At 30.5% G+C, this 12,766-nt stretch overlaps 2 protein-coding genes and 1 non-coding gene across 3 annotated transcripts; 1 reads left to right on the forward strand and 2 right to left on the reverse strand.

Moving 5' to 3' along the window:
- Nucleotides 1-424: 424 nt before the first annotated feature.
- Nucleotides 425-1,403, reverse strand: LOC127079742 (polyadenylate-binding protein RBP47). Its single transcript, XM_051020116.1, has 5 exons — nt 1,385-1,403; nt 1,149-1,234; nt 942-1,072; nt 745-841; nt 425-568 (listed from the first exon to the last, which is right to left on the reverse strand). The coding sequence occupies exons 1-5, from the start codon at nt 1,401-1,403 to the stop codon at nt 425-427; spliced, it is 477 nt and encodes a 158-aa protein (XP_050876073.1).
- A 1,545-nt stretch (nt 1,404-2,948) lies between these two features.
- LOC127087869 (homeobox-leucine zipper protein ATHB-15) lies at nt 2,949-4,654 on the reverse strand. Its single transcript, XM_051028790.1, has 4 exons — nt 4,212-4,654; nt 3,976-4,135; nt 3,266-3,351; nt 2,949-3,108 (listed from the first exon to the last, which is right to left on the reverse strand). Exons 1-4 carry the CDS (start codon nt 4,427-4,429, stop codon nt 2,964-2,966), a joined length of 609 nt encoding a protein of 202 aa, XP_050884747.1. The 5' UTR covers nt 4,430-4,654; the 3' UTR covers nt 2,949-2,963.
- A 4,641-nt stretch (nt 4,655-9,295) lies between these two features.
- On the forward strand, nt 9,296-9,381 carry TRNAM-CAU (transfer RNA methionine (anticodon CAU)). The gene is given in 2 exon segments: nt 9,296-9,333; nt 9,346-9,381. It is a non-coding gene; the product is annotated as a tRNA-Met (tRNA).
- Nucleotides 9,382-12,766: the final 3,385 nt, after the last annotated feature.

Genomic DNA, 12,766 nt, shown 5'->3' on the forward strand with positions numbered 1-12,766 from the left:
ATTTTTTCCAGGTTTATAAACCAGAATTTCTACCTGTTTTCAACCAGATTTTGACAGACAATTATCACATTATATATATATGCCATTTTGGCCTTTTTTCTACCAATTTTTGGCTAACAAATATATATATATATATACCAATTCAAACCAATTTTGCCTTAAATGTATCAAAATATATACAAATTTATGTACACATTTACAAGTCATAACATATACTACAAATGTACACATTAATTACACAAATTTATAAACAAACATTGAGCTTTATCATGATAGTATGGTGACGACAAATACAGCTGACAATATATCAACATTTACATATCCAACCCAGCTACAAATTCAAAAATAACACTACAGTTCACTTATCAGAGCAATAAAGTTCATCCTATTTCAATACCAGCCGCGACGCAACGCGCTATGGCCGTTACGAAGCCCCTTGAATTGCAGCTGCAGGTTGTTGCATCGCTATATCCTGATTCTGTCTAGCAGCATATCCATGGCCTCCGTATCCGTGACCACCGTAACCTTGCCCGCCATAATGGTTTCCATTCGAATCATTATTCCTCCACTGTCAGATTCCAACAAATTAAATTAGAGAACTATTTCAATTCATAATAGAAAATAAATAACAAACTATCAGTAACGGCGGAATACATAGATGCATTGATCATGCCTGTAATGCTTATAATAAAAAAGGCCGATTACGAATAAATTGAGTTCGTAGAAGAAGAAAATATAACTCACATGCTTATTTCCCGGACTGCGACCCCAAGAAAGACGCACGGTCTGCTTCCCGATCACTGTTCCATTCAATCCCTGAATAGCTTCCTCAGCATTCTTTCTGTTACAGAAAGAGCAGAAGGCATTAAAACGTGGCGTATATAGCAAGCGAGGCGAAAATAAGACACTACTGATGATATTGGCAATGCCACAAGTGTTACCTGTCAGCAAGTTGAACAAAGCCACATCCTTTACCGATTGGAATTTTCACGGAGACAACATCGCCATATTGCAAAAACGGTTGTCTGAGATCCTCATCGCTGATTTCAGAATCAAGCCCTCCAACAAATATCTGCAACAGATTTTCATTACTGAGATATCAAAAAATGTAGATATGAAGATACCGAGAACTACAAAAGCAGACTCACAGTTGTGTTGTTAGAATCCCCTTCAGACTGGGAGCCTTGGGCCACAGCACCATTAGCAGAGTGACCACCGCCAGCCAACACTACAGCTAGTTAAGATAGAAAAAAGTCAGCTATTTTAATTTCTAATTTGAAGCACAATACGTGCTTTTACTACGTTCCAGCGGTAACTCTCGTGTTATAAACGTAAAAAAGGAATTTGGAAATATATACAATAAACAAAGTTGACATTTAGATACCGAACGGTAGATATATCATGAAATGGGCAAGGAGCAGAAACAAAGTTGTGTGAAATTGAAAATTCTGCGATAAGCAATTGTTAAATATGCAAAAGAAGTTGACCATTAATGCGTATATATTTAAGCATCAACAAGTTACTTACAATTTAATTATCATACATGTAAATATTCAAACTTTAACCAACATTAAAAAAAAAAACCACAAGTTGTTCTTTGGCTCAAGTACACTTCAAATAAACAATCATAAGAATAGCAGTGTTATTTGGTTTAATCTATCAATGACAATTCTCTTCCAAAGCAATAATTTCTACAGATATTGAGAAACAACCACAAGTTGAAAATATTTTATACTGGTCTTACATTTCAACTAAATCATAAAACTCAAACTAAATTTGAAAATTTTGGAATTTATTTAGGAGCCAACCATGTCTTAAGAGGATTTACAGTAAGGAATATTAGATTATTAGTCCTTCAAGCTTCTATACTTTGTAAAAGTGAATGATTTCACACTGAAGAAAACTATATTTATACATGTCTATCGTCAAATGCAACTTTACAATTACACATACCCCTGTTACGACGAGCCGTTGCATTATCTGATTTGGAAGACCCTGTTTGTTTAGAACTCTCAAGCCAATTCCACCATCTAATGATACATTCACTGCCAATTATAAACAGAAATTGGAAGGGAAAATTAGATATTGAAAATGTAATGTTAAACCAAGAAAAAATTAACGACACAAAGGTCGTAAAAAAATCTAACATAATGAAAATAGAATAGAAGGATAAAATCAATAGGCACCCTACCTGTGAAAACAGTGAAAGCAAGACATTAACTTCATAAAAGGCAAGGTTTCACTTTGGTGTTCTTTTGTCACCAATGGGAATAAGCACAATGGACAATCACCATCAGGATGATTCATATCTGAGAGTTTCTCTACAGCTTCCTTCAAATACATTCGAATAACCAATTATCAATCATTATTGCACAAAAAAACATTATTTGACGAGCTATATTCATTTTTCAGGTTCCACGACTTCAATCCCTATCCAAAGTTTTAGTCAAAACTATACAGCAAAAGATTACGTATCACAACAGAAACATAAAAGCAGGAAGATGCACAAAGTGACCATAAATAAATGAGTCTGCAGTCTCACAAGATTAAGCAGTTTTCAATGGTTGATATTCTTCATTTAAGTTTTTTATAAATTCCTAAAGTAACCATAAATTTACCTAATAAACTCAGATACGTCAATCCAAACAGACTCTAATCCTGAGTATAGAATATAAGATTATCTACAAACAGTAACATAGAGATATGAAGTAAAATTATGAATAATACTATTCTATAAAAAAAATGCACCTCCATCATAAATAAAACAATAAGTTGATTGATTACCTCACAAAGAGCTACGAGCATTAATCCAGGGGAAAGCTCGTTGGCTTTAGTTTGAATATGATTCAATAAATGCTTTTGTCTATGTTGATCCAAACCCTTGCAATCCACAATAGCAACAGAAGGAGGTTCTTTTGGATACTATTGATTTCTAATGCAAATAAAGGGAATGAATTAAGACATTAAAGTGAAAAAAGAGAGAGAAAAGTTAAAAGACAGAGGGGTAAGTAACCAACCTTCATACCGGGCATTTGGACCCACTCAACAGCAGTTCCAGTAGCCTTTGATAGAAACTCTGCTAAAGTCTCCTCTGCAATGGACAAAAGTCTGCAGATCGAAAACAACAACACAACCACCATCAGTACTAATATTCCATATTCCATTCCACTAGTATCCAAAGCCATATATAAAAAAACAATATTATCCACATCATATATAGTATAGTATAGTACAAACAAAATACAAAGTTTTGTTTTTTACTTACCCAGCAGGACTAGCATCCCTTGGTGGATGCTGCTGACCGCTTGTTACCACTGACTCACAACTTGTATCTGTCGTGGCAATAGCTCCCTGCTCAAAACATTCAATTGAATCTCAACTCACATATCATATGAAATGAAACAATATATCTAAACTAAAAATTTTCTTTTTCTTAAAGATCCATCCTCCATAACAAAGATCAAGGTTTTTTTTAAAACTGTCACAAAACCGTATCGAAAGGTAGCCATACCAATACTGTTATTCTGCAATTTTATGATAAAGAAGAAATTGCGAGTAATTCACACCACGACGAACGCAATCATTGTTACAACACATGTACATATCGAAATCGTGAAAGCCTTTACACAAAAAACGGTCACGATAAGGCGGTATCGGAAGGTCCTGATACTATACCGATACCGTTATTTTCTGTTTATATGATAAATAACAAATTCGCAAACACTATTACAACACATGTAACTATCGAAATCGCGAAAGCTTTTTACACAACCGCAAGGCGGTGGTTCTTTAAAACCTTGAAAATGATTTTAGGACACTTGAACATACTCAACTGACATAATATACCCAAACTTTAAAAAACTTTTTAAAAAAATTACCGAACTTTTGATCTCAACTCAAGGAGTTAGAAAAATACCTAACCGAACATAGTAAAATATGTTTGATGGAACAGGATAAGAATATTAAGAAAATTACATTTGGTGTATGTTGTCTGAAAACACTATTCTCATACACAAGATGTGAAACTTGTTTCTGCAACCGATCATTTTCCTCCATAAGCAACTTATACATGGCCGTCAACTTTCTATTCACCGCTTGCAACCGTCCAGCTTCTTTCCTCTGCTTCTCTCTACACCTGCAAAGCAAAAATCAATTAACCAACAAAACTTTGATTAACACATTTCATCAAACAGTATATCCTCAACAAACACCTTCGATTCTGGAACCAGACTTTGATCTGTTTAGGCTCAATGTGAGAAAGAATAGGACACTCTCTGATAAGTTGTTGACGACGGAGCGAAGTAGGTTTGGGACATTCATGGTAGAGCCGCTCAAGCGCTTCGACTTGCTCCGGCGTGTAGCGTACGTATTTACCGTTGTCCATTGCTATTTTGCTTCCGTCTTTGCAAGCTGAAGTCACCGCCATCATCCTACCTTTGAAACTGAACGAATTCTGTTCGGCAGTGAGGTTGTTGAGAGAGATTTACACATGTAAGAGAAGAGAGATAAAAGTAAAAAAGAGAACTACAAAGAGAATGATGATGATGAGTAATGGTGTAAACTTAAAAGAGATGGTGTTCAGAGATTGTCTGTGACAGTTGTTGTTGTTGGTTGTTATGGATCATTATAGGGTTTCAGAGAAATGAATGATGATGGAAAAGCATTTATTTTAAAAAATGGGGATTAATTAATGAATAATTGAATTAGAATTATGAAAAGTTAAAAAAAAATGAAATTAGGGATTTGAAGAAAAATTGGGAACCTGGTGAGAAGAAACATCAGCGGTTCTGGGTTTGAGGGATAAATGGAAGTGAGGAGGAATGGAATTGAGAATGGTACAATCGTTTTCATAAACGGATTTCATGGCTTCAACTTCTTCAGCTATCACTTGTTCATCTTCTTCTTCGCCGTCCATTGTTAGCAGAGAACATCAAAGAGGATTTTGCAGAGATACGCTTTTGAACACAAGGGCACCAATTCGAAACCCTAAGCTGGGAGATAAATAGAGAGAGCAAATCAGTAAGAGAGGAGGAATCAACAACAGAAAATCGGAGGCGGAAAATCTCAAACAAAACCCTAAAATCCCAAAATCGATTACCTGGATTGGGAGGCCAGCTTCTTCACGCCTTTCACCACCGCCGTGACACTTTGTAAGAGCTTCTCCTTTTTTCCTTTTATCCTTTTTGCTTGCTTGTTAATGGAGATATCGTGAGAGTTGAGAGAGAGTGATTCTTTGAGTTTGAGAGCGTGAGAGGGTTCGTTGATGAGCGACTTTGAGGTAGAAAGTACGCGAGAGAGAGGTCTGAGAGGCGGTGTTTGAGCGGTTTTGTGAGAGAGACGAGGGTTCATTGAAAAACCCAAGAGTTTCCAAAAGCGCTTTCTAACCCCCCTTAGACAGCGCTTTTGGTTTTAATTTTTTTTTTTAATTTAAAGACTTTAGACAGCGCTTTATCAAAAGCGCTGACTAAGGTCTATATTTAAAAGCGCTTTCTAAAAGCGCTGTCTAAGGGGGGGGTCTTAGACAGCGCTTTTAGAAAGCGCTGTCTAAGACCCCCCCTTAGACAGCGCTTTCATTATTTTTTTGGAACATTTTCCGTGTTTTATTTTAATTTTAACCTTAGACAGCGCTTTCTTTTAAAAGCGCTGTCTAAGATGCGCTGTTAAAAGTCATTTTTGGCGTAGTGCAACATATATTAGTTCCAAAATATAACACGCTTATTCAAACTTCCCATGTATATAATTTTTCTCTTAACAACATGCCATCCACCACAACATACTTATTCCAACTACACATGGAACAAGGTAGATCCATACTTGGGTAGTGAAAATACATTTCCACAATGCATGGATTGTCATCTATATTGAAGAATCAACTCCAAACACAAGAGGGAGATGAATTATGATATTTGGTTTTCAATTTTTTTTAAACAATTGATTTATTTTTAAAAGATTGATTTTAAGAATAAGATAGAAGCAAATATTAAACAATGAAAAAGATAAATAATAAAAAAAAAATTAAAGATATATGGTAAGAGAGATCACACTAGAGATTATCCTTGTTCGACCTTAAACCATTTAGTATCTAAGAGTTTCCTCTCGAGATTTCCACTAAAAACAACTTAAGCTTTTACACAGGTTCAATCTAACAACCTTACACAAAGCTTTTACACATTTAGCTTACAGGTTTCAAATCTATTACAATAACAAAAGAGAACTATGCTCTTGAATATCAAAATTCAGTACATAACAAAAAAAGGCAACTCTCAGATGAAGCTTTCCACTCTCTCAATATTAATGTAATTTATAGTGAATAAAAACTTATAAAAGAAGAATGATTGAGATATGAAAGTTGATTATTCAGAAAAAACAATTGTATGTTTAGAATTGAGAAATACACTACTTTATATAAGAAGAAATTTGGCTAACAAAGGTAATAATCCGTAGGCACAGTCGCTTTCTAATTGATTAGATAAACAACCTAATTGATTAATTTAATCCAAAAAAGAAAATCTCAATCTGCGACATCACTTAATCGTTTAAAAGGCTACCTTATTTTAATTGATTAGAAGAAAAGAGTAATCAATTAGATCGTGTATTTTGCTTTCCTAAATAATCAGAAATCCTTCTTAATTGTTTAAGTATTTTTCCGGATTGGTTTTTTGAAGTTTTAAGAAAAGGATGGAGATTTTGAAATAGTTTTGGTGCGTGTTTGCATTGCTTTTGTACCGAAAGACCTGTTCTTTCTTAAATTACATTCAACTAATCAAACTACAAGATAAAACAATATGCACGTGATGAGACGGGCTTTCATTGTAAAACATTATAATATTAACAAATAAAAATACCTAAACACAAGTGATCTTTTATTCATTATTACTTCTTAGAAAAGTTAATCACTTCTAACCAATATTTATTGAGTTTACTTCTCTGTGTGAGTTGATGTAAGCAAAACATTTTTGTTATTTTTTCAAAACCCTAATCACTTTTGTTATAAGACAAGAAAGTCCTTAAAGATTTAAGGCAAGTAAATACTCTAGTGTGAGGCAAAGAAATCTATATTATTTATTGATAATGCTAAAATATAATGTTTTAAGACCACTTGCTAACATAAATATGAACATCTCATTCATCCAACTGAAAAGTAATTCAACCAACATATACTAGTTTCAAAATATAACACGATTAATCAAATTTCTCACGTATATAATTTTTCTCTTAACAACATGCCATCCACCACTACATGCTTATTCCAACTACACATGGAATAAGGTAGATCCATACTTGGGTAGTGAAAATATATTTCCGCAATGCATGGATTGTCATCTATATTGAATAATCAACTTCAAACACAAGAGACAGATGAATTGTGACATTTGGTTTTCAATTTTTTTTTAAAATTGATTTATTTTTAAAAGATTGATTTTAAGAATAAAATAGAAGCAAATATTAAAAAGTGAAAAAGAGAAATAATAAAAAATTAAAGATATATGGTAAGAGAGATCACCCTAGAGATTATCCTTTTTCGACCTTAAATCATTTAGTATCTAAGAGTTTCCTCTCGAGATTTCCACTAAAAACAACTTAAACTTTTACACATGTTTAATCTAACAATCTTACACAAAGCTTTTACATATTTAGCTTACACGTCTCAAAGCTATTATAATAACAAATGAGAGCTAAGCTCTTGAATACAAAAATCCAGTACATAAAAAAAAAGACAACTCTCAGATGAAGTTTTCCACTCTCTCGACATTAATGTAATTTCTAGTGAATAAAAACTTATAAAAGAAGAAGAATGATTGAGATATGAAAGTTGATTATTCAGAAAAATAATTGGATGTTTAGAAGTGAGGAAAACACTACTTTATATAAAAAGAAATTTGGCTAACAAAGACAATAATCCGTAGGCACGATCGCTTTCTAATTGATTAGATAAGCAACCTAATTGATTAGTTTAATCCAGAAAAGGAAATATCAATCTGCAACATCACTTAATCCTTTAAAAGGCTACCTTACTTTAATTGATTAGATGAAAAGACTAACCGATTAGATAATGTATTTTGCTTTCCTAAATAATCAGAAATCCTTCTTAATTGTTTAAGTATTTTTTCGGATTGGTTTTAAGAAGTTTTAAGAAAAGGATGGAGATTTTGAAATAGTTTTGGTGCCTGTGTGCATTGCTTTTGTACTCAAAGACCTGCTCTTTCTTAAATTACATTTAACTGATCAAACTACAAGATAAAACAATATGCACATGATCATGCGAGCTTCCACAACTTCACAATTTTAATTCCTTTAGATTACTTGATTTAATTTTGTTTACCTCTTTCAACCAAAACTTTGAATACTTTGAGCACTTTATGTTGTACTTGCTTCTTGAGTGATGATGAATGTGATTTATTCTTCCTTGTTCAATTATGATTTATTCTTTCCTGTTAGATTAAGGTATTTCCATAATCTTTAATAAATTAATGTGTCGTAGATCCTAATTTATATGTGTGCTAATTTGTTTAGTTAGCATTTGCATTAAAATATGTTTATAGTTTTAAACATGATTGGAGCATGCATTATGAAATCAATTATTAGATTAATTCTAAAAAGATGCATGCTTGTATATTTTGAGAAGAAAAAGAGATTTTTGCACAGAATAAAAAGATAGAGATTATGATCGAAGGAAAATGAAGGTAAAAGAAAATATGTGAATTGAAATTGGCACTCAAAATTAAAAACTTCAAGTAATTGAGAAGAATAATATGTTAAGCAAAGAAAGTATTGAATGAGAAGTGTTGAAATAAGAAGAATAAACTATCGAAGAGGAAGTATCATGACAATGTCTCAAAAATAGAATTTTAAACAAAACCCAAATCTTAAAAAAAACTAAAATGTAAATCCTTAAAGCAAGAAATTTAAGATATAACAAACTAAAATTAAAAATAATAAAATTTATACGAGTGAATACAAAATGATTTATATGATTTTATGAATTTTATATATTTTACCTTTATTTAAACAAAAGAAACGGCGACAATTGTCTCTAACAACCGTGGAAATTGTCGCAAATAAAGAATTATGATAATTTTTAGAAAATGTTGCAACTTTTATGTAATAAATTCTATTTTTTTTATCATGAAGAATATAATAACCGTTTTTGAGAAAGTATTGTAACATACATAATATAAAAAAGATAATTTAAATGCCAATATGGTTAATCATACTCCACATTATCCAAAGGCAATTTTGTCTAATAAATTTGAAAGGAAAAACTTATTTCTCCACATTGACCAATCAGCATCATGGGGTGGTGGCGCAGTTGGCTAGCGCGTAGGTCTCATAGCTTTCTGAGTAATCCTGAGGTCGAGAGTTCGAGCCTCTCTCACCCCAAAATATATTTTGAAACAGCGTTTTTATTTTACATTTCTATATATCACTACAACTTGCTACGTGACTATGTGAGATCATGTGCCACATTTCTTTGTGATCGGGTCTCTTATGATTGGAACCCAATTTTCTTTTCATTCTTTACCAGATTATGGAAATGCAAGTGGCTTATATTGTTCACAACCAATTAATTGTCTTAATGCTTTTGCTTTAGAACTCGGTAATCCATTAACTTAGTTAGTCATACAAACACATTTTTTTCATTAACAATATTTCTGTAATTATTTTTTCTTTTAAATACTTCATTCATTCTCACTAAAACATTTAAATAACTTTTAACAAAAATTTCATAAACTTTATTATTATTGTTATAATAAAATACAAATTATAGTATTTATCATTTGAATCTAAATGTACGATTAATTATAACAGATTCGTGATTTACTCACTTATAGATTATGAGGGTTATGTATTTTTATCTGAAGTTTGTGTTTATCTTTGACCTTGAAGATTTTAGGGTATTTATAGAGTCTCGTAGACTTAGCTAAGACCGAAAGTAATGTAGTTCCTATTGGATCGACTCTTTGGATTGACGGTATTTTGCAAAACAATAATATAGAGAAGTGTCCAAGTGTTTAAGATTGATCTAACTTGCAAAATAACAACATGGAGAAGTGTCTAAGTGTTTAAGAGTCCTTGTTATTTTATGTACACCACACTATGTTTCATTAACTTGACATAGTTGTAGGTTTGTCTAATTGAGTTGTAAATTCAATATTGTTATGTACACCTCTATGTTTCTGTAACTTGGAAGGGTGATCTTGTACTATGTACTATTTTTTTGACGCAAAATCTTTTGATATTATCTTCTAATCATCAAAGGCTTGTAATGAAATGATGTTAAAGCATTCTTAGAAGGATCAAAAGACTAATTGAGAGAATCTTCAGAACTTCGATCTTTAGAGTTTTGACACATTTCCTCACATTGAAATAGATAAAGTCTAAACCTAATGAGTTTCTTCAATCTTATCGTGAAAAGCTTTAAACAATAAGGGGACGACTTGACGTTAGATCAAGTATCTGAAGTTGGTTTATGAAAAGAATTGGATGTCGCGGGGGAGATGCTGACTTTGCATTTGATTTGGATTTAATTTGGGAAAAAGACTCGACGTTGGATCAAACGTTTTTTTTGTTCTTTTCTGAAAAATGGTTGATTTTAATCTTTTGAATTAACAATCAACTTAACACAATAAAATAAATGAAAATAATAAACTTATTACACATCACGGGAATGCGGTTCAATTTGTCAATGGGGATAGAGTTCAATAATTAACAATACAAGTTCAATAAACATCTGTAAATAAAAAATATCGTTGTAAGAAGCCTCAGGAGAAAGGCAATGGATCAGAAATAAATCAGAAATTTGAATTAAAAAATTTAGCGCTATGTTAAACAATCGTAAGACGATTCATGTAGGAATCACCCTATTTGAGTCCGGTTAACAAAATTTTATGCCTTTAAACAATTTCTGAAATTAAATTGAATTTTTAATTCTGAAATTTCAATGCATTTGTGAAAAATCGATAGACAAATAAATCGATTTTTTTATTAATTTTTTTAAAATAACGAATTTAATTAAATAAATAATAAATAAAAATAATAATAAACAATAATGATAATAATAATAATCAAATAATAATTACTAATAATAATAATAATAATAATAATAGTATAATAATGATAATTAGTAATAATATATATCAACAATAATAATCAATAAATAATAAAATAGAAATAATAAAAATTCATAATGATAAAATTAAAAATCAATAATAATAAACAACAAAATAACAATAATAATAATAATAATCAATAATAGTATTAATAATAATAATAATAATAATAATAATAATAATAATAATAATCAAAATCAAAATCAAAATAATAATTAATATAATAATATAGTAATAAAACAAAAACAAAAACAAAAAATAAAAATAAAAAATAAAAAATAAGAATGAGTGTGTGGGGGCGGCTTGCTATGAGTCGGTGTTTATTGAGTTGGGTTTCATTTCACTATGTACAATTCAAAATAACAGTATACCAAAACTTTTAAATAGAGTAATAACAAAAACATATATACAAATTGTAGAATTTAAAGTTTAATTGTTTGTAAGATAAATCACTATTATTAATGTATGTGTGTAATAACAAAAACATATACACAAATTGTAGAATTTAAAGTTTAATTGTTTGTAAGATAAATCACTATTATTAATGTATGTGTAATAACAAAAACATATATACAAAATGTAGAATTTAAAGTTTAATTGTTTGTAAGATAAATCACTATTATAATGTATGTGTGTAGAGGTGTACAGAAACACTACACTTCACTATTTTTTAAAATTAAACCATCAATATTTATAGCGACTCATGTAATAGACACAAACATAACGAGTATGTGGAAAGATATAAACATATTGTCTGAGAGTAAAATCAAATATATCATAAGTGTTTAGAGAATTAGATTAAAAAAAAAACATGAGAAGAAAAAGAAAGTTCAGAAGATTTATATGTAAAAGATTCAAATTTTAACTCTTGTCGGGAGGAAAAATATTACTTACCGAGAGAGAGAGGATTCAAGGGATAGGCGACGTTTCTCCATCATTTTTGAGTCAAGAGAGAGATTATATATATATATATATATATATATATATATATATATATATATATATATATATATATATATATATATATATATATATATATATATATATATATATATATATATATATATGAATTTTAAAGATTAGTCAATTCTCAAAACTACCACTCCAGATATTTTTTAAGTATAAAATTAATTAAAAATAATTAAATCAACTAAATATCAAACAATTTTAAATAATCAAAATAAAATTAACATGAAAACATAGAAAAAAAATAAAAGGATTAACGATGAATAAAAATCGAACGCAAAAATGCTTGAAAAAATAAAATGATGGTACTAAAATGATCAGCACGAAATAAGTTTCTAGAAAACATACAGATTTTGATCAATTTTTGAAATGAAAAATGAATGGTAAAAAGACTCAGGCTGATCAAAATACGACCGAAAAAGTAGTAAAAAAAATAAAACGAGTACATTAGGTTAAACTACGTGAACCGTAGATTAAGAATACTTGTGTCTACAAGCTCAATTTTTAAATTTTTGCCTGCTAATTTGTCGTACAGTTGAGAAACGATTCGACCGATTTGTCTGTAGATCCGAAAAAATATTTCGAGCAACATTTTAAGCGTTATGTGAAATAAATGCATGTTGTGATTAATATAAAATGCAGATGTCTTGTGAATGTGTTGATTTACTGATCGAATAATTGCGAATAGA

This window comes from Lathyrus oleraceus, chromosome 5 (genome assembly GCF_024323335.1).
Source record: "Lathyrus oleraceus cultivar Zhongwan6 chromosome 5, CAAS_Psat_ZW6_1.0, whole genome shotgun sequence".
Lineage (NCBI taxonomy): Eukaryota > Viridiplantae > Streptophyta > Magnoliopsida > Fabales > Fabaceae > Lathyrus > Lathyrus oleraceus.

What these genes read in the sequence shown, in the direction of transcription:
- LOC127079742 (XM_051020116.1), bottom strand. An exon ending in GGGATTCTAACAACACAACT is followed by an intron (nt 1,073 to 1,148) that starts GTGAGTCTGCTT and finishes AATCTGTTGCAG; the next exon opens with ATATTTGTTGGAGGGCTTGA. An exon ending in GCAGTCCGGGAAATAAGCAT is followed by an intron (nt 569 to 744) that starts GTGAGTTATATT and finishes GGAATCTGACAG; the next exon opens with TGGAGGAATAATGATTCGAA.
- LOC127087869 (XM_051028790.1), bottom strand. Translation starts at nt 4,429, where the DNA reads ATGATGGCGGTGACTTCAGCTTGCAAAGACGGAAGCAAAATAGCAATG. An exon ending in GTCTGGTTCCAGAATCGAAG is followed by an intron (nt 4,136 to 4,211) that starts GTGTTTGTTGAG and finishes TTTGCTTTGCAG; the next exon opens with GTGTAGAGAGAAGCAGAGGA. An exon ending in AGGGATGCTAGTCCTGCTGG is followed by an intron (nt 3,109 to 3,265) that starts GTAAGTAAAAAA and finishes TTCGATCTGCAG; the next exon opens with ACTTTTGTCCATTGCAGAGG.